Raw genomic sequence first — 20655 nt, forward strand, 5'->3', positions numbered from 1 at the left:
TGGCCGATCGTGGATGAAAGTTTATTTTACTCGCGTAACAAGAGGCTGGTAGGCAGGGTCCCTAGAGTGTCCGAGTTGCTCTGCAGGCTCTCCCGTCCCGGTTACGTTCAGATGTGTCCCCCCCACAGCTACTAGGTGGTGGCCACACCCCAGCACTCCATCCCTCACTCCTACCAAAGCCCCAAACTCAGGCAGTTAACAGAACCCTGCCGCCACCGCCAGTAACCACTGAGGGACCTCCTCTCACCCTCCTCTCACGTCTCATCAGTAGGGTCAGGGTTACTGGGCAGACACCGGCTCTGAGAGGTGTGGGAGGGGACCACGAACCACCCCTCCCCATCCAGGTTCAAGGCAACGTGGCAGCTCCCCCTACACGAGGCCAAATGGCCATAAGAAGTGTCAGTTAATAAAACCAGCTAATCAGGAGTGTCAGTTAATAAAACCAGCTAATCGGGCGGGCCGGGCCCGGCAGGAGCCCCGCCCCTTTTTGCTCGCTCCACCCCCAGCCTCTGGGAGGGGCAGGATCATGGGCTGAGAGCTGGATAAAGTGCTGTTTGGGGCAGGCTGCCATAGGCCCAGTGACTTAGGAGTCCCTGCTCTCCTCCTCCTCCTCCTCAGGCAGGATCTCCAAGCTGCTGTCCGGCTGCGGGGCAGCGTCCGAGGGGAGTGGAGGGGCCGGTGGGGCCCGGGTGGGCGACAGCGGCAGTGGGGAGACAGGGGGCGATGGGCTGTGGGGCTCTGTGGGGGGTACGAGCCCCAGGACCTCCTGCACGTTGTGGGGCAGCTCCTGGAAGGTCAGGGGGTGGGGAGCAAAAAGTCAGCAGTTCGACAGGGCAGGGGAAGGGGGGCCGTCGGGGGGTGCCGGGGACTCACCACACAGGCCATCAACTGCAGGTAGAGGGCCTCGGCCCGGGTCAGTACGTCCTCCACACTCAGCTTCATGGTCAGCTCGTTGATGTGCTGTGGGAGGGGTGGGTCAGGCCCGCCTGCACTCAACCGCCCCCTCCCCCGCACCCAGCTCTGTGCCCCGTGCTGGGGACACATGGAGGGAAGACAGATGGGGCCGGCCCTCTTGGGGATCCTAGGGGAGCGAGAGGATCGGCTGGCCACACTCTCCCAAGCTGCTGCCAGATGCAGGATACTGAGCTCCACCCCGTGGCCCCGCCCCGCATTAAGGTCCCGGCGAGTACCAGGACCCCCCCTCATGCAAGGGCCACATGCTCCGTGAGGGCAGTGCTGGGAGGCAGGGTCAGGATGGAGTAAGGGACAAATGCAGCCAGCCTCGTGGCTGCCATGCTCAGAGCTCAGTTAACCATACTTTTGAGAATCCTATTTTGAGTACCGACTGCTGCAAGGTACTGTGGCACAGGCAGTGCCAGCCTCCATGGAGGCCACACCCAGCTGCCGTGTCCCGTCTGCACAGGTCAGGATGGGCAGGAAAAAGGTGGGAGGGGCCAGCGCCTGACCTTGAGGATCTCATTGGAGCCGAAGCCCGAGAGCATGAGGGTGTCCCGCTCCATGTCCAGGATGGCACAGGCCACCAGCAGGTGCAGGTTGGGGCCAGGGAGACCTGTCCACAGCACCTGGGGGTGCCGGAAGGAGGGGTCACGGCCCGGCCTCTGCTTGAGGTCGCCCCCAGGTCTGCCCCGGCCCCCGCCCACCTCCCACAGCCCTCCTACCCAGGCTGGCTGCCCACCTCCCATAGCCGAAGGACATCCGGGAAGGGAAACTCCCTCTTGAACCAAATGAGCAGCCACCGGAAGCAGAAGCACAGAGAGCCGGAGTCCTGAGAGTCTGTGGGAGGACAGCGGTGGCAGCAAAGGGCCAGCCCGGAACCGGTGCCAATGCCATTCTAATTCACAGCGTGCCGGGGCCGGACGGAGGCTCCGCGAGAAGTCGCCCCGGCCGTGAGACCCTCCACCAGCCGAGGCGAGCAACTTACGCCCGGCGCGGGACGGCCTCGGAGCTGAGACGGGAACGCTGTGCCAACGGGAACCCTTCCCATCCTGCTCCCCAGCCCAGACAAGGCAAGCTGTGCCACGTGCAGGACACGGTCAGGCCAGTATGCTCAAGGAAAAGGTAAAAACCATTCAGCGTCCACCGCTGGTGGTGGCCCCAGGGAACTGGCACTCGTGTACCCTGCCAGCAACACCGGAAGCTGGCCCAACTCTCCAGGGAAGGAGGTATGGGGACAGACATTTCCAAAACCGTCAAAGCACGAACTGCCCTGGATGGTTTCGCTTGGAACGTAATCTAAAGAAATCATCCAGCCTACATTCATCACGATGGAAAAGGACAAGTAAACTAAACGTCCAGCAGGTCAGCGCAAGTCTATTCTTGTTCCTTAAGATGGACAGAATGCTGTGTGGTTGATACAAGGGACGGTTTAGGGAACTTTCAATGACATAGAAGCAACTAAAGTCAAAATTTCAATGTAGCGATGCCCATAAGTAAGTTAGCTTACCATCGTCTGCAGCCCACAGAATGCTACTGTTGACAGTAACTTTTACTTTCTTAATCTCCTGACTTTGTTACATCGAACAAGGAAAGAAGGAAGGAGCTCAGGGAACCAGCGTCCAACCCCTGGCTCCAGGCCGCGGGGAATAAAGTGCTGGGAGGTACACCAGATGTGCGTGCGAAGTGCGGGGCTGATGGCAGGGTGCACGCACCTGCATCCGCTCAGGGTTAGCTCTACTGCGGTCCTGCTCTTACAGGTAAGTAAGTTCTGGGTTTTGGCTTCTGCGAGATGTTTCTCCGGTTTGGATCAGGACCAAGTGTCCTGGACGCTGCCTGTGGCTACTCACTCCCAGAGACTCTTTGGCAAGGTCTGTGGCCCCGATGTCCCCTTCCCACCCACCAAGACACGTACCCAGGAAGTCACAGAGCGGTGGGTCCAGCACCCGGAGGAGCAGCAGGAGCTGCCCGAGTTGTCGCTTCATGGTCTCCTGACTCTCCTCAAAGTTCCCGTGCTGTGGGGGGAGGGCCACGTGAAGCGCTGGGCTCCGACCCCTGGAAGGGGGCCCGTCTCCCACCCGTCCTGAGCCTCACCACGAGCTCCATGAAGCCACAGAAACACCAGAAGGCATCCACCTCGTTCTGAATGACGTAGAGGATCGGGGAGAGGAGGTCGCTCATGCCCTGGACGTAGCCTAGAAGACACGAGGTCAGGGTGCAGCCCGGGCCCTTGGCTGCCAGGGCAGGCCCCGCCCCCGGCGCCCAGCGCACCGAGGTCGAAGTGGTACATGCAGTAGGTGAGGAGGATGTCATTCAGCAGGGTCAGCCCCGGGTTCTCGGGGCCTTCGTAGAACTTGTTGCTCCTGTCAGTGCGGCTCACGTCTCTCTCTGCGGGGAAGGGGTGCAGGGTGCAAGGTGAGAAAGGTCCAGCGAGGGCCAGTCCCGGAACCATCTGAACACAGGACTGAGGCGCTGTGCTCCCTGCAACCGACGGTCACGAACCGCCCACAGATGGGGAAACTGAGGCCCGGGGTAAAACCACTTGCCGAGATCCCACGGTGAGTAGGTGGCAGAGCTGGGGTTTGAACGCGAGCCTGGCTCTCCTCCCTCTCCCCCTGCCCCGCCCTCGCCCCGCCTGCCCTAAGCGACCGCATCTCTGCTTGGAGGCGGGGCTCCGCTTGGCCCCACCCACCGATGAGGCTGCGGTAGCCGTGCAGCAGTGAGTTCCTGCGCTCCTGCTCCGGGCTCACGGACTTCCACTGCAGCTTCATGCGGAAATACTCGTCCCTGCGGGCGACAGAGGCCAGGCGTGAGGACGCCCCCACCCCACCCTCAGCCTCGGGACTCAGGCCTGCCAGGGCCTCAGAGCCCCTGCCCAATCACGCACACCCAAGCAGGCCACCGGTTGTCCTGCCGGGGCCCCATGCTTCCCTGTACTGACACCTCACAGGACATCCTGTGGGCTTATGTTTGAAAGTGTCACCAACACTGGACAGAGAGCACCAGGGGTGGGGACGAGGATGCAGAGCAGGGGCACAGTACGTAGGAGGAATGAGGAGAGCTGGGCCCCAGGGTTTAGGAGGCGAAGCAGTGAACACTGACACAGTATGGCGCCAGGAGGGACAGGTCACAGGGGACAAGCCGGGGCGCAGGCCTGGCTTTCGCCTCAGTCTCTCTCCTGCACAGGTCGGTGCCAGCACGTGGCAGGCCCACAACCAGCCAGGAGCAAACCCCGGTGCACACCTGTGCTGCGCCAGGTGCCCTGCTGGCCACCGGGACATGTTGATCAGAAACCTCCCACCGACTTGGGAAGCCAGGAGGCCAGAGGTCGGGGAGGGGGCCGCAGCTTCTCACTCACGTTTTCTTTCGCACGTGGGCCTTGTGCTCCTCGGCTGAGCCCTCCCAGCTGAGGTACCCCAGGAGGAACTTCCAGGCCTCCCGCCTCAGGCAGGGGCTCAGACCCTGGGGGGCGGAGCAGGCAGGCAGCTCAGAGGCGACTCCTGGCCACCCGCCGGCCCTGCCCAGCCCTCCCCACACCGGCGCCTCACCCCCGAGAATATCCGGGCTCTCAGCTCAGGGACCCGCTGCAGACGGCCCTCGGGACCCACGTGGCCAGCCCACTCCTCCTCCGTGACCGGGGATGCCCGCTCCACCGCCGGCCGAGGGCCCAGCTCCACCTGCGGGACACAAGGCAAGTGAGCCCAGGGGCTCGACGGCCTGCCGGGGTCCTGTCTGTGGGGGACCCCGCAGCGCTCCCCAACCCCATCGCAGACCACCTCAGAGCCCTCCATAGCTCGACAGACAGTTCACGTTCGGGGTGGCAAGCATCTCCGTCCTTGGGTCAGTGACAAAGTCACCCCAAGTCAGGAAGGGCCCCCCAGTAACAACAGGCCCCAGAAGCACAGCTGTAAGCACTTTCTACAGTCACCTAAGCAACCCAATGAGGTGGTACCATTACTATCCCCACTTTTCCGAAAAGGAAACTGAGGCCCAGGGAAAGGTAGTCATGTGCCCCAGGTGACAGCCAGAGAGTAGTGGGGTCCGCCCCGATACTCACACAGGAAATGACCTCGAAGCCAGGCTCGGGCTCATCATCAGGGCCCGGAGGAAGGTCGGAGGCGGCCCCCTCTGGGTGTGGCTGCAGGGCGCCCCGGAAGAAGTTGGTCACGCGGGAGAAGCTGCTGAAGGTGGTGGAGTAGGGGTCCTGGAGGAAGCGCTGGGGACAAGGCCGAGGGTGGGTCACAGCTCTGTGCCTTCTCGCCTCACCCGCCAGGGCGTCTGCCGCCTGCCCACGGCCCCCAGGCCTGGCGCGGGGACTCACAGACACCACGTTGGAGCTATCCTGGTCGAAGAGCTGCAGGTGGTGGAAGGAGCTGCAGAGGGCCGAGGAGTCGTGGGGGAAGACGAGGTAGAGGCGGGAGTCCTGCGGGGAGCTGCGGGAGGCGTTTGGTGACGGTGACACGCAGGTCCGGCTGGGGGCCCTCGCCGTTCCCTCCCCCTCCAGTTGTGGCCCCCGACTGCCCTCAGGGAAGCCCTCATCGGGCCTGACACCACAGCTAGACCCTGGGGCTGGCCAACGAGGGCCTTGCACCTCCTAACCAGGTGATTGAGCCAGGTGACTGATTCAGGAGCCGGCCAACGACAGGCAGCAGCCCAGGGAAGTTGCTAGGATGGGTATAGGTGCTCTCTCCACCCCCCCCCACTGCCTCCCCCCACAGATGGAACCCAACTCGGAGGGACACAGTGGCTCTCTCTAACACTCGGGGCCCCGGGCCCGCCTGAGACCAAACTACCTTGGACTTGGCGCTTCGCGTGCCAGTTAATTCCCCTTTACTGCCTTGAAATTGGTCCAAGTTGCGGTTTTTCGCAGCCGTGGAGGAACCTTACCTGGCCAACAGCAGGTAGCGGCTGAGGACGCGAAGCAGGGCGCGGGTGCCCCCTCGGTGGAAGTGCAGGGCGGGTAGGGAGCCTCCGGCCTGGGTCACCAGGACCAGATAGGCCCAGCTGAGGCCCGGCTTGGACCGGCGGATGGACTTGAGCTCCCCCAGACTCACCGAGAAGGCCCAGGAGCCCCGGGGGGAGCTGGGCTCTGCCCCTAGGGGAGGGGACGGGGCAGCGTCAGAGAGGCATGCAGAGCCAGAAGCAGGGCCAGCTCCTGAAAGGCTACCGCGAGCCAGCCCCAGGCCGCGCAGAGCCCTTCTTAGCTCACTGGACGGGCAGTTAACGTTCAGGGTGGGAAGCATCTCTGTCCTTGGGTCAGCGACAAAGTCACCCCCAAGTCAGGAAGGGCCCCCAATAATAACAGGCACCAGGAGCCCTGGGTCACCTCACATTCCCTTAGAAACACAACTGAATGGAATGGGAGGGGAGCCCAGTGGACACGTGCCTATTCCAAAATTGGCTCCCTGGGGCCCTCGGGGTGAAGACCAGAGTCCTCCGGTCTGTCCCCTGTCCCCTGCCCATCCCACCTCCAACCCTCTCTTCACTCACAGCCCACACTGGAGCCACGACAAAAGGCTGTGGTTTCCTAGACATGCCCAGAGCCCCACACCAGGGGTCTTGCGCTGGGTATCCTCACTGCCAGGGGACACTCCCAAGTGTCCCTGAGAGCCAGGCTCTGGCCTCGCCCCTCTGTGGAAGGCTCCCCGACTCCCCAGAGGGGTCAGATGCCTCCTCTGGTGCTCAGCACTGTGTGAGTCCAGGATGGCCTGAATCACCCTGTCACCCTGTACCTGTCGCCCATGGGCTGGACTCATGCAGAGGTGCCCAAACCAATCAGGGAGCCCAGCAGGGTGACCAAGGCTGCAAAACCCCAGAGACGCCGGCCATGCTGGACCTGGCGTGGGGACAGACCGCCCCCCATCCGCTCTCCTGGGACTAGAAGGCCGGGACTGGGTGGCCAGTACTGGGTGGCCACCTTGACTATGGGCAACAGCTTGGCCTACCTCTGGGGGGCTCTGAGTTCTGGGGCCGCGGCCGCACGGTGCTGATGACAGCCCAGTCGGGTTCATAGCCGGGGTCAAAGGTCGGTTCTTCCTCAGAGGTGCAGGGATCACCCCCACTGGTGTCCTTGGGGAAAGAATAGAGTGAGGGGCTATGGAGTCAGAATGCCTAGATCAAAGCCACGAGGCCACCCTGGAAGGTGTAGCCCCCAGGAACAAAGAGGGAAACTGAGGTGCAGAGGGCACGGCACTTGCTTGGGGTCACCCGGCACAGCCGAGGGCCGCCGCCTGGGGAGCAGGCATCTGGCGGGGGCAGGGTCTCAGGGCTCTGAGTAAGCAGTTAGTATTCGCAGGGGCAACTCGAACCCGGACTGCGATCGGATCCCCCGCGTACCTAACAGGACAGCTAGGACAAAGATGACGGGGGTAGTGAGCGTGGGTGAGGACGTGGAGAAACGACCCTGTCACGCCACCGGCGGGAACGCAGAGGCGCGGCTGCTGGGGGAAAGGCTGGCAGGTCCCCGAAAGGAGAACCATGGGATTCCTCGGGACCGGCAACTCTGCTGCTAGGCGTGTCCCCCAGAGAAATGAATAGAAACGTCCACAGGAAACCGCGCGTGAGAATGTCCATGGCAGCATCGGTCACGACAGCCGAGCGGCAGAACCGCCTGCCGTCTGTTAAACCGACGAATGAATAAACAACGCGCTGGAGGCGCACGGCGGAGCACCGGTCAGCGACAGAACGGGAATGGACTTCTGACCACGCGACGTGACGAGCCGCGAAAGCCTCCTCAGTACGAGAAGCTGGTCACAGAGGACCCCGGGTTGTGTGATTCCGCCTGTGTGAGATGTCGGACTAGGCGACTCTAAGCGGGCAGAAAGGAGGCGAGCGGTGGCCCGGAGCCGGGGAGGGGGACCGGGGCGCCTGCTAACAGGTCCGGGCTCCCTTACGGGCGGACGAAGCATTCTGCACTTGGACACTGGTCATGGCTGCAGTCCTGTAAATACTGAAAACTGCTGAACTATGCACTTTAAGAGTCTTAAATTTCACCATGAAATTGAGTCTTAATGGTAAACGAATTCTATCCTACGGAGAGAAAAAGCATCTGGCTCACAGGTTGCTATGACAACATGGAGTACGCAGCATGGCGGCGGCGGCGGCGGCGGCTGCTCTTACTGCTTCAAGCTCAGGAAACAGGGCAGGGGACGCCGTGCTGAGGTGAGAGAGCCGCAGAAGCCCAGGGTAGGAGGACAGGGAAGGGACAAAGCTGGTGAGGACTGCAGCGCCCCAGTCCATTCACAACCAGTGTGCCTTCTTGCGTGGCAAAGTCCAGCAAGCTAAAAACTACACGTCCCCGGCTCCCGTGCAGCCGGAGGACCCGCTGGGTGCAGGACAGTCTACCAAACAGACGCACTCCATCTGGGAAGCAGAAATCAGGGGAGGGCACCTTCCTGCCACTTGGGCGGTGTGTGGCTGGCGAGCGAGGAGACGCATCTCGGTCTTCATCCTCCCAAGCATGGAGGGACAACCCGGGCAGCAGTGGGGACGGCTCAGTCTTCCAGGGCCCAGTCACTAGCCCAGTGGGGGCTGAGAAGCAGCGCTTGAGGGCAGTGTTCTTGAACCCGACAGCTCCCATGACAGTCCCATTCGCCACAGCCGTCATTCTGGCAGTGGCGGCGGCTCCCCGGGCAGGTCCAGTTCCTCCAGCCCCGGTAAAAGCTCTGTGAGCCTCCACTTCTCTGCATTTTAACCCCCTGCTGCTTAAACTTGCTGGAGCGTGTGTGACTCCCGCAGCAGACCCTGTGTGATTAGAGCCACGAAGCCGGGAAGACCCCGGCTGTGGGTCTACCCAACAGCCAGCTCTGCCGCTGCTCCCAGGGCCCCCACCGCAGACACTGGACTCTCCCTGCCACATTGCACTTGCCCAGCCGTCCCTGCACTTCTGAGTGGCCCACGGACCAACTCTGGCCAGTGGGAGCTGAGAGGACCTCGGTGGGGAGTTTGAGGAAGAGAAATCTCCGATGAAAAGGCACCTACAGGAATGAACACCCTAACCAGGCGAGCGTTTGGGTGCTGTCAGGGAAGGACACGGTGTTTAGAGCTGTGGCAGTAAACTAGGGCCACGAGGGGAGGGCCAAGGACCGGCAGGGACACTTGTCCGCAAGGCTGCCGACCGTGTTCCGTGACGTGAAGAACTCGATGATTTCGCCTTGTTAACATTAGCACGACTGGCCAAATATCTGCAGCTCTCCGCCTTTTCGGCACGTGGCGGGGTCACGGCCACGGAACCCCACTGGCTGGTAGAGCCGTGCAGCCGGCTCTGGCCGAGGGGCTGGGCTGCGTCACCACCAGGACGACCTGTTTCATCGCCGGATGAGACCCCTACAGCTCTCTTTCCCTCGGCCACAAGGAACGGCGACCTTTCAGATGGTGACCGCTCTGGCAGCACGCGCCCTCGAGTAATCGTGACGAACAGAGCTCGCTGGCCAATGTGCGACACACGTGCCGAGTGAACAACAACGGTCAAAAAGGCCAGAGTTCCAGACAGCCCCGAGGATCAACAGCACGTGCTGCGGGAGCATGCGACATGTGGACGGCAGAGCAAACGTGGAAGGAAACGGGGTCACTGATGACACGTGAACCTGTACTGCTGACTTCTGCGCTTTTCAGGAGGAGAGAAATGAGCTATCATCTTGCGCAGGCCACCGTCATTCCTATTTCTATCACGCGCGGCCAAATGCAACTCCTAACCGAGGCAGAGGGCATGCAGAAAACCTCTCGTTTTTTTCAGATGAGGACAGATGTGACTGGCACCCTGCCTGCCTCCTTCTTCCTGCCTTAAATAAGGCAGATGCGATGGCTGGAGCTGAAGCAGTCATTTCAAGGCCAGTAGGATCTCAGTGACTCAGGCCCTGGCAGCACCCATTGAGGCCAGCAGCCCCAGGGCTTGCGAGGTCTCCTGAGATCAGAGAAGCAAATTCGTTTGCTTCACCTGTCATCGGTCTGGTTTTGTGCGCTTTGGCGCTAAATGTACCGTGGAGGCGTACGTGCCCTTTTTCTCGAAGCCCATCTCAGTGGATTCCTGATACTCAAAAATAAGAGGACCGAGGAGGACAGCGATATTCTCAAGAAAAGTCCTCAGACTGCCTTCCAGGTTGGTGGAAAATGCAAAACCCTGGTTGCTCCTGTCCCAACTCCTGGACGGGTACACTCTAGAATCCCCGTTTGTACCCCACTGTGTCATCTGAAAGCCCACGACCCCAGCTGAAGCTTCAGCCTATCTGCCTGGCCCATCACACCTGCCTCCTCCCCACCCTTCTCCCACCCTGTGGCCCTTGGGCCATTGACCACATGCCTTCCACACCCACACCTTGCTCCTCCCATGGCTGCCCAGGGCCCCCAAGACAAGGTCCAAGTTCTGAGCCTAGCGTTTCAGGCCCAATCACCTTTCTAGCAAACTCCTCTACAGAGAGGTCCCACTTCCCCTAAAACACACTTCCTCTCGAATTACCCACCTCTCACCTTCAGAGTCCCAGCCCAAACGCCCCCCCAGGAAGAGGTGAGGCTCCAGAATCAGTGTCTGGGTTGAAACCCGAGTTCCAACACCTCCTACCTTTATATGAGCTCAGAAAAGGGGCTTCCTATCATTGTGTTTCAATTTCTCAAAAACGGAATGGGGGGCAGGGCTTAGGCAGGGCCTGGGCTGGAGTCACTGCTGGGCGCCAGCACTGTCCAGCACAGGGCCTGGCAACAAGAATCCTCAGGAACCCATTGGCACTGAGAAGGATGAGGTCCTGTACCGGGGAGGAAGGTGTACCAGCGAGTCACCCCGGCCAGGTCCTGTTTCCTCTCTCGACATGATGGCAAGACGGCCCCAGGGAAAATGCCACACCTCTTTACGTTCTTATGGGTTAACAGCCCATGGAACCCAAATCCATGGGCTGAGCTGTCCTTTCTGAGCTGTCCTTTCGTATCCTGGTGGGGCTCTCCCAGAAGGCGGAGGGCGTGAGGGGACAGCTACCTCCATGGCCAAGAACTTCATGGTGTCGGCTTCCTTTCCACGAACGGGCATCTTCAGCCCCATTTCACAGAGAGGAGGAAACCAACCGGGGTCACGCCTGCCCCAAGGATAGTTCTGGGATTGTACCCAGCTCTTTAAAACGCCTTCCAGTGCCCAAACTAGAGAAATAGCAAGTGGAGAAGGGAAGAGCAAGGGAAGCCTACCTTCTTGGAGAAGAGGATTTGGGTGGAATCTCCAGCTTCCTCTATGGGAGCCCAGTGCAGGAGGACATCATTGTCCTGGGGAAGGAGGGAGGGCTTAGAGGGGATCCCCTCTTAACTCTCCAAACCGTATCGCCAAACTTCTTTTCCGTTTTGGACCCTCAGCCTGAGAGAGCCCCATCTCTTTCCAGCCCCGACCCCCAGTCTTCTTAAGGTCCCATCACTGACAACCAGACCAAACTGCCACAGATGCCGCCACCATCCCGCTCTGGGCCCGCCCAAGCCCTTGTTCCCTCCCGGCGCACCTTCTCCACAACACGGATGACTCCGGAGATGAGGGAGTCCGGGTCTTGGTGCTTCTTGGCACTGGTGTGCAGGTACACGCCTTTCTTCTCAAACACCACCTGGGGACCGGAACCAGTGAGGGGCGGGGCCCAAGAGCAGAAAGACACCCGAGGGGCGGGGCCCTAGGGGGAGCCAATGGGAGCGGACTCGGGGGGCGGGGCCTGGAGAACCCTTACCTCAGGCAGTACACCGGAGAGGTGAAGCCTGAACGCCGGCCAGGCGTCCGGGTGCTGGGGGGCGGACGGAGGGAGGGGAGAAGTGGGGGGTGCATTCCCAAAGGGGCGGGGCCCAGAGGCGTATCTCCGCAGCCCAGGGGTGAGCCAAAAGACACGGGTCTTCCCTAGGGCAGTGCAGGGAAGGGGTGACAGCGCGTTCATCAGGGACATAGTGTGTTTGCTAAGGATCGGCCCGGCTCTCAGAGCCGCGGCACGGCCTGAGGGAAAAGCAGGCCACCGGAGCGGGGCGTCGCATACAGACAGGAGCGAAAGAATGCGTCCTCGCTGCTTACCCTGTAACCGGCTGCCTCCATAGCCGCGGCCGAGGCCCCACTGCCCCGGCTCCCTCCCTTTCCGGGTCAACGTGCCGTCACGTCCGGATAGGAGACTCCCCTCAAGCCCGGACAGTGGTAGCGCCCTTGTCTATTCTACAACAGGAGTGGGTGTAACCATCTTTCAGAACGGGGTGGTTGAAGTCGAACCACGAGACATATCACATGGCGCAGACCCTGAGGGTGGAGCGGGCCTGGGAGGGTGCGCAAGCGCAGTACTCCGGTCCTGTCCACGAAGTAAACAAGGGGGAGGGCCCAAGAGCTCCCACCCTCTCGCTCGAATTCTCCGAAACGCCTCCTTTTTCCACATGGTATACTGGCATCGAAGCCAAAGAGGAGCCATCTTGCTTGAGGGCACGACTAAAGCCGGTCAGCGGCGGCCATGTTAATGTGGGGCAGTCCCATCGCTCTGCGGGGCACGATAGCGAGGTTCTGGGAAAGAAAAGGAGAAAGGAAAAGAAGGTGAGAGGAGCTGTACATCACAAGAGGCCCTGAGGGACTTAGGTTAACGGGATGAGGCCGTCAGTCTCCCCGGAAACAAAGCGGTCCCAGACGAATGCATGAGTCCCGGCCGAAAGAAAGCGCTCTGAGGCGCCATACTGAAGTTGGGCAAACCGAAGCAAGAAAGGCTGCCATGTTGGATCTTTGCCAGTCTTGGTGCTTAAGTGGGATAGGCTGGAGGATTCGTATACATTATGGGCAAGTGATGTCAGGCTGGCTGCCATGTCATTAACGGGCACTGTGGAAGAGGTGGATTATAAATGAGGGATGTCAGGTCGCTTATCTTAGATTACTGTGGTCTCGAATGTGTATGTACAGCGGCCATATTTCTTAGGGTCAAATAGAAATGGTCTAGGCTTGTTTCCGAGCAAACCGAAGCCTTCCCCCATCTTTCTTATGGGCACCCTGCCTGTCGCCATTGCCCCACTGTGATCTGGTAAAACCCCCGTGACCGCCATCTTTGTTTCGGGCGGTCCCAACGAGGGGGGGAGTTTGCAGCTTGGAGGCGGGTCGACTACGCGGAAGTGACGCAAGTCGCCGCCATGTCTTTTGAGGGCGGCGACGGCGCCGGGTCAGCCATGCTGGCTACGGGCACGTGAGTGGAGGCGGCGTTGTGAACCGCGGTGTGGGGAGGATCTCGCTGTCCGGAGGAGAGGGGCGCTGGGAGGGCGAGCTGCTCGCGGGAGGGGTATGGCCTGCGTAGATCAAAGGGAAGAGATCGCCCAGCGACCTCACGCTGAGCGCTGGAAAGGGGTCGCTGGCGGGAACCGTCGTTTCTCACCCGAGGCAAACCCTAGACAGCCTTACTTTCCGGTCTCCAGGCCCCCCAGGATCTTTACCTTGACCGTGGACCATGTCAGTAGGGTCGAGGGGCTGCTTGGGGGGTCTCGGGGCGCCCCTCACCCGTCCAGAGGCGGGACTTCCGGTTCTGCTCCCATCTGGGCGGGATTTGCTTTTTTTTTTTTTTTCTAGAGAAGTGGGTCTTCACTGGCCCCCGGCAGAGGTGGGGAGGTCTCTGAGCGGTGGAGGGAGACCCCAGACATTCACCCCGCCCCCGGCTACGGAGTGCATCCTCGACTTCCTCCTACCTTGGAGATGGGCTGGGGGCGGGGGCACTTCCAGTTTGACAGGTAGTCGGAGGAGGGTCTCCACTAGCATCCCTCATTCCTTGGGGGACTTTTCCTCTTTCCCCATCTCCTAAGAGGCCAGTCATTTTACCTCTCCCTCCCTGTCCTGTGGGAGACAGGTCTCACCTCCTTTTCCTCTCTCCTAATCTTAAAACTCCTCCATCTGAGAGGAGGAGGCCTTCCATTTCTTAGCTCTTTGGAGGATGCAGGACCTTCCCCAGAAACTGAAGGGGCGGGAGACTCGCCAGGGCCCGGTTATTCTCCTCCTGGGCAGCAGACTCATGAGGGCTCCCAGGCTTTGGCGGGGAGGTCTGTGTGAGTCGTCCTCTTCTTTTTCCTCATGCTCTTGGGGATGGGGAGACCCTCACCCCCATTTCACTCCTTGCATCCCTATGGCTACGCTAAGATCTCGGACAGAGAGGAGTTTAATCCTGGTGTCCTAAGGAAGTAAGAGCCTCAGGCCTAGCACTGCCAGGCTGTGTGACCTTGGACCAGTCATTTCCCTAAACCTGTCATCATAGGGAGATGAGCCAAGGAGTGGCCGTGAGACCCTGAGCGCCTCCTAGTTCTGTTAGGTTTCGAAGTCTGGCAGACTGCGGTTGCAGCCCCACTTCTGCCCCTTTTGCTGTGTGCCTTTGGGCCAGTGCCTTAAGCTCTCTGAGCCTCACTTTCCCCTTCTGGACTAGGAAGTCATAAATCTTTCCTCACAAGGTAGGCAGGAAGGCATTTGGGATTCAGAACAGGCTCTGGCCCCAGACTTCCAGGTCCAGGTCCCTCTCCTCTCCAGCCGTCTGACCCTGGTCAAGATACTGACCCTCCCTGGGTCTCGGGTGCAACTATGACATGGGGTGGTAACGGCTCCTCCCTCATAGGGCTGCAGAGAGTGGGACGAGAATGTCGGTGACACACTCAGGTCCCCCCCTGGCTCTCGGGAAGTGCGGGATCAACTTTCTGTGGGGGTCTGTCAAGAAAGGTGCTGTTCTTGCTGCTAGTCCGTGCGCCTTCTGGCAGGGGCTTCACCCCGTGAGCTTCAGTTACCTCCTTTGTGAGGTAACAGCTCCCACCTTTGTGGGTCACATAAGAGCTGAGATGACAGGTGCCGAGTCCCTGCACTGCGTAGGTGCTCAGCAAACACCGGCTTCGCCTGCGAATTGGAATCAAATTACTGAGACCCTGGCGAGCTGGGTCACAGCCCAGCTTGAATCCTTCCGGTGATGGGGTGCCCACTTCCTTCCCAAGGAGGCTCCTCGGCTGCCCAGCAGCCCTGGCTCAACCTCTCTGCTTTACAGGGGGAAGAAAGTGAGGCCCAGAGAGGCCCAGCGAGTGGTCCAGGGTCACAAAGCAGGTTTGAGAAAGGGCAGGAATCTAGCTCATGTGACCTCTGCTCTTCTCACCTTGTAAGGAAAGGCGTCCAGCAGATTGTCTGCCTAGGGCACCTGTTCAGTTCCCTGGCCTTGGGTTGCTCACAGTTGGATAGAGGAGGCAGACAGAGGTACGACTGTTACAAGCTCGAGTGACCTGGGCACTAATGGAAGTAGCCCAGGGCATTGTGGGTCTAGGGAAGGCACCTGCTCCATCCCAGGGGGTCAGGAGTGACTTCCAGAGTAGCTCCTATAAGGACAATCTTGTAGGAAGGACAAAGAGATACGTCCTAGAATGCGGGTGCCTCAGATGTTGGGGGAGCCGCGGGGACGGTGGAGGCTGACCCAATCTAGGGGGTGAGGGAAAACGTGACAAAGAAATGGAGGGTAAGTGGTCCAGGTACAGGGGAGCGGGGGGACCTTGACCGAAAGCCTCAAGCTTCGGAAGTCTGGAACGCTGTGAGGCCTGGGGCAGGGCCAGACCATGCGGGCTCTCCAGGGCCAAGCCAAGGGGCTGTGACCCATCTCGGGGATGCTGCGGAGGGGCAAGGTCAGCTCTGGGTGTGGAAGGGCCCCTGAAGGGCTTTGTGCTGGCCAGACTGGAGTCTGGAGGCGCAGGAAGAGGCTGGGATGAAGGTCGGGGCGGCACAGCCCAACAGAATAGAATACAGGCCATGCGTACAATTTTAGGTGTTCCCCAGGCCACATTAAAAAAGTAAAGAGAAAACAGATTGACGTTCACTTTCGCTGTACATTTTATTTAGCCGATACATCTCAGACGTCATTTCAACATGTAATCGCCATCAGATTGCTCAGGAGATACTTGCATCTTAGTTTTTTGTGCTCGGTCTTCGAAATCCAGCTTAGATTTCACACGCATAGCGCCTCTCACGTTGGACCCGCCACATCTCAAGTGCTCCTTAGTCACCTGTGGCTGGTGGCTCCCATGTTGGACAGGGCAGGGCCAAGAGGAGGGACCAGGGCGGTGCCAACACGGCGGGGGCTTGGGGAGCGAGGTCTGTGTGGGGACGTATCATGGGGAGTGGCATCCAGGCACAGGACACATGGGGCTGGCGCAGTCAGCCCAGCCTCAGCTCCCTCTGTCCTGCTCTGCCCCGCAGGGCGCGGATGGCGTCGGGGCGCCCTGAAGAGCTGTGGGAGGCCGTGGTGGGGGCCGCCGAGCGCTTCCGGGCCCGGACGGGCACGGAGCTGGTGCTGTTGACGGCCGCGCCGCCCCCACCTCCGCGCCCGGGCCCCTGCGCCTACGCAGCCCACGGCCGTGGGGCCCTGGCCGAGGCTGCCCGCCACTGCCTCCAGGACATCGCCCTGGCCCACAGGGCTGCTGCCGCTGCCCGGCCCCCCGTGGCCCCACCGGCACCGCAGCCACCCAGCCCCGCACAGAGCCCACCCCGGCCTACCCTCGCCAGGGAGGAAGATGAGGAGGACGAGGACGAGCCGACAGAGACAGAGACCTCTGGGGAGCGGCTGGGTGTTAGCGATAATGGAGGTGAGAGATGCACGGGGTGGGGACTGGGGTGGCTCTCGGCCCAGCAAGGCGCCTGTCGTGGTAGGTTTTCCCGAAGGGGTGGGGCTTGCCCGTCTGAGCCCTGAGCTTCTGTGGAAGCTGGAGTCTCACAGAGCCTGGGGGCCAGGCTGGCTTGCCTGTGACTCGCTGTGTGACCTTAAGCAAGTCATTAAGCGTCTGTGGGCCTCAGTGTCCTTACACCATGTCCTAGGGCCCCCTCTGCTGGAAGGTACTGGGCACAGACACAAAGCCAGCTTGGGCCCTCTTCTCGCGGGACTCGGGTCTGGCCAGCAAACCGGAGTCCCAAGATGAGGCCTGTTGGAGGCTGTGGGTCGGGAGGGGGCCGTCTGAGCTGGAACGTGAGCAGAACAAGAATTATGTCCAAATCTGGGTGCCTAATGCCCATGAGAACAAAGACGGGTGTTAAGGGGAGTCAGGGATGCAAGTGACAGCTGAAGCCAGGGGAGGAGGCAGCTGGCAGTTTGGGGGAGAAGCTGGAGGCTGCATGCTTCTCAGAGACTGGACTGTAACAGTAGGGCTTTGAAGAGTGAGTAGGAGTTTGGGGGGCCACCATAAATAGCAGATACTCATTTGTTATTGTCGTTACCGAGGGCTGGCTTCCTCCTTGTTGCTGGAGAAAACCCACATAGGGTCAAGGGCACAGACTCTGGAGCCACTGGCCTGGGTTCAGATCCAGGTGACACCGCTTAACTAGCTGTGGGACTTCGGGCAAGTGGCTTAACCCTTCTGTGCCTCCAAGTCCCCATTTATCAGAGACCAAAATCATCTCATCTTTCTCTCAGCCTGGATTTCGAAGCAGCTCATCCCAGACAGATCTTACAGGTTTCCTGTTCAGCCAGTTGCTTTCACCTGAGGGTGTAACAGATAGAAGTGGATTTGTGTCTGCTGAACCGGAGGCAGAGGGAATCGTGGTTCTAGAAGCCACTTGCGAGGGGCTGGCCAGAGCAGGGAGCAGGGCGGCAGTAGCTGGAGTGTGGAGGTGACTCTGACTGGCCTGGGCCTCAAACGCCATCCGCAGGGCTCTTTGTGATGGATGAGGACGCCACGCTCCAGGACCTGCCCCCTTTCTGCGAGTCGGACCCAGAGAGCACAGATGGTGAGTGTCCCAGGCTCTGCCTGTGCCTCGGGTGGGTGGGGAGGTGGGGTGCTGGGACAGAAGCAGAGACCGAGGCTGAAGTCCACCGTCTCTCTCAGATGGCAGCCTGAGTGAGGAGACCCCCGCTGGCCCCGCAGCCTACTCAGTGCCCCCGGCCTCAGCCCTGCCCACACAGCAGTACGCCAAGTCCCTGCCTGTGTCCGTGCCCGTCTGGCCCTTCAAGGAGAAGAGGACAGAAGCTCGGTCGTCGGATGAGGAGAACGGGCCGGTGAGGAGCAAATGGCAGGGTGGGGGGAGTGGCAGGAAGGGCTCAGGGCCACCTCCTCCAGGAAGCCCTCAGGCATGGATGCCACATTTCACAGGGTTAACCCTTCCCCCCACCTCACCAGGCTCGTTCTTGGGCCGGAGCCATGCGGGACTAGCTCCTGCAGCCCTGTGACGTGTCCTCACGCCTTGTAGAGAACGCCTCCCTTCATTTCCAGGGGTAGCTGGCAAGGCACAAGGATTGTGGTGTCCCCTTCAGATGGGGAAACTGAAGCTCAGAGGGGTCCGACCCCCTTCTCCCCCCACCCCGAATATTCCTGGCCCCTCGTGGATTTCGTCTCACCCCGTCTTGTCCTCGTTGCTCCCACGTGATTTTACATATGCAGTTCCCGGACTGGTCTGGGTGGGTCCTTCCCGCCCATCACAGACGCTCTCTGAAGCACAGGGGAAACTGAGTCACCGAGCGTACACTTCCGCAAGACCACAGTCTGGAAGGGGCAGAGCTGGCAGTGGGACCCAGCTTCCTTTCGTAAAGGAGCTGTGGGCTCCACGGGAGGAGGCCTTGTGTCCCATGGCCCCCCCTTGCTCTCAGGCCTCAGTGTCCCCATTCACAAGCCAGCAGGGCCCATCAGCGGCCGCTGTCCCCACTCACCTCTGCTAGAAACAGTTCATTCACTGAACGTTTGAGGCCCGTGTGCTGGGTCCAAACGGGCTCAGGTCCAGCTTGGTGGCCTGTCCCGTTCTGCTGAGAACCAGCTCAGGGTGACAGGGTCTAGGGGAGGCGGCACTAGGTGCGGGGCAGCAGGTAGAATGACAGGACCTTTCTCGGGTGGAGGCCAGCATGGGAAGGGATCCTTTCTGTAGGGCACTGGTGACCTGATAGCTCATCTCTCCTCAGTAGTCACTGTGTGCTGATTCTCAGACCCTGTCATTGCTGAATCGTCAGAGGAGGAGACATGCCTTCTGCAGGGAGGTGAAGTCCCTGTGGACAGCTAGTGGGTGGCAGAGGCCTGACTGGCCCAAGACAGTCCCGAACCCAAATCCTTTGACGCGAGACTTTCTGGGTGCACGTAGCTTCATGGTCAGCAGACAGGCAGCACTTCCGCTGTGTGAGAAGGAACTGGAACGCAGTGGGATAGGCAGCTGTGCTCATCCCTAGGCTTAGGCCAAGAAGGGGAGAAGTGCAGAAGGCTTCTTGGAGGAGGTGGTGTTTGAGGCGGGCAAGAGGGTCCTATATGGAGCAAGACGGGGGTAAGGGGCCTTCTGGGCGGCGGCATCCCAGGGGCGAAAGTCCTAGGAGGGGGCCTGCTACAGGCGCTGGACGTGGGGTGGCGGCTGCGGGTGCTGACCCTGTCCGTGTCGCCGTCCCCGCAGCCCTCCTCGCCGGACCTGGACCGCATCGCGGCGAGCATGCGCGCGCTGGTGCTGCGGGAGGCCGAGGACACTCAGGTCTTCGGGGACCTGCCGCGACCGCGGCTCAACACCAGCGACTTCCAGAAGCTGAAGCGGAAATACTGAGGCCCAGGGAGGCCCCAGCATCCGCCCCGTCCCACACTACACCCCCGCCCCGCCCCTGGGGCTCGCCAATCCGAGTCAGGGCCGGGACCGGCCTCCCACGTCCCCGGGGCCCATGTCTGACTAGTCCCAGCCAATTCCCGCCGCCCTTGCAGTCCACCACACCCGTCTGCGCCGAGGAGCGGGACCTATACAGTTTCCCAGTAGGGTCTGTCGCCTCTTTTTCTGCCCAGCGACAGGTTCTTTCTGTTAAGGGATCGGCTCGCTCCCGGATCGGCTTGGCTAGTTCTAAGCCCTAAATGGGTCGACTCTCTCGTTTTCCGCCTAGCGACAAGAACTTTGGTCGCGCGGCATTGGCTCCATCCTTGAAGGAGCACAGTCGAGCCCCAGGATTGGGTGGTGGCGCTCCACTTCAGCCTGATGAATGGGCAGCTCCTTCGTTTGGCTCGAACCCTGTAAAGGTCTTGGCCAATCTCCCAAGCCACCAGCCGCCCTTAGTGTGTTCCCCTACCTGATTGGCTCCGACCTCCCGGGGGCGTGGCCGAGCCCTCCTCCTGGGCCCAGGATTGGCCTGCGGCCTTAAATTTACGTTCTTTACACTACTGGGTCTGAGGTTTTTACGAAGTCCTGACAACTGGTCCCTCTGGCCCCCTCCTCAGGGATGGCCCGATCTTGTCCCTCCGTCTGACACACTCAAGTGGTTCCATCCCATAACAGCCTGCCAATCAAAGCCCGTCCTTGCATCAGGACGATGCCAGCTCCTGCCCCTCTTCCCTCACCCCCACAGGTGCCTTAAAGGGCCCTTCTCCACCCAAGGTGGGGAGCAGGGGCCCTCACTCTCCGGCCCTGATGTGGGGGAGAGAGTGGGGAGTGGGGAGCGCGAGTTGGGAGGGCTGCTCTGAGATTAAAGGGTTTTACCTCTTGTCAAACGAGCATCAGGTGTGTCATGGATGTTCGACAGTCTTTCCGAAGCCGAATGAGCAGCTCATTGATTCTCAGTGCAAAGCTGGGAGTTGGGATTGTTGTCCCCATTTGACAGATAAAATGAAGAGGCATGGGGTGGGCGGGAGGCTTCCAGCCCTGTGCGACCATGGACCCCCAATCTTCCATGGGGGAGGTGATGGCGGGGGGCGCGGAGGGGGGAGTGAATGTTGAGATCAGAATGGTCTCTAAGTAGTCAGTCACCTGAGCCCATAGTCCCCAGTAAAGCTGAGGCCTCGAATTTCTGCCATAAG

The 20655-nt window shown here is 60.6% G+C and overlaps 2 protein-coding genes across 6 annotated transcripts; one reads left to right on the forward strand and one right to left on the reverse strand.

Annotated features, from left to right (window-relative positions):
- Positions 1-5: 5 nt before the first annotated feature.
- Positions 6-12176, reverse strand: TBC1D17 (TBC1 domain family member 17). The gene is made up of 17 exons (XM_039878598.1): positions 11972-12176; positions 11424-11522; positions 11122-11196; positions 6900-7023; positions 5842-6049; positions 5276-5387; positions 5012-5170; positions 4503-4631; positions 4313-4416; positions 3647-3741; positions 3226-3342; positions 3049-3149; positions 2870-2969; positions 1697-1794; positions 1467-1583; positions 874-960; positions 6-787 (listed from the first exon to the last, which is right to left on the reverse strand). The coding sequence occupies exons 1-17, from the start codon at positions 11990-11992 to the stop codon at positions 584-586; spliced, it is 1950 nt and encodes a 649-aa protein (XP_039734532.1). The 5' UTR covers positions 11993-12176; the 3' UTR covers positions 6-583.
- An 88-nt stretch (positions 12177-12264) lies between these two features.
- Positions 12265-20352, forward strand: AKT1S1 (AKT1 substrate 1). Of its 5 annotated transcripts, none has more exons than XM_039878616.1 (5): positions 12265-12472; positions 16121-16506; positions 17564-17641; positions 17740-17909; positions 19280-20352. In XM_039878616.1, exons 1-5 carry the CDS (start codon positions 12393-12395, stop codon positions 19421-19423), a joined length of 858 nt encoding a protein of 285 aa, XP_039734550.1. In that variant the 5' UTR covers positions 12265-12392; the 3' UTR covers positions 19424-20352. The 5 variants fall into 5 exon arrangements, with proteins under 5 accessions (XP_039734550.1, XP_039734551.1, XP_039734553.1 ...); XM_039878617.1 differs by lacking the exon at positions 12265-12472 and adding an exon at positions 12497-13106; XM_039878619.1 differs by lacking the exon at positions 12265-12472 and adding an exon at positions 13121-13641.
- Positions 20353-20655: the final 303 nt, after the last annotated feature.

The sequence above is a fragment of the Pteropus medius genome, unplaced genomic scaffold, assembly GCF_902729225.1.
Source record: "Pteropus medius unplaced genomic scaffold, Ma_sr-lr_union100, whole genome shotgun sequence".
NCBI classification, from domain to species: Eukaryota; Metazoa; Chordata; class Mammalia; order Chiroptera; family Pteropodidae; genus Pteropus; species Pteropus medius.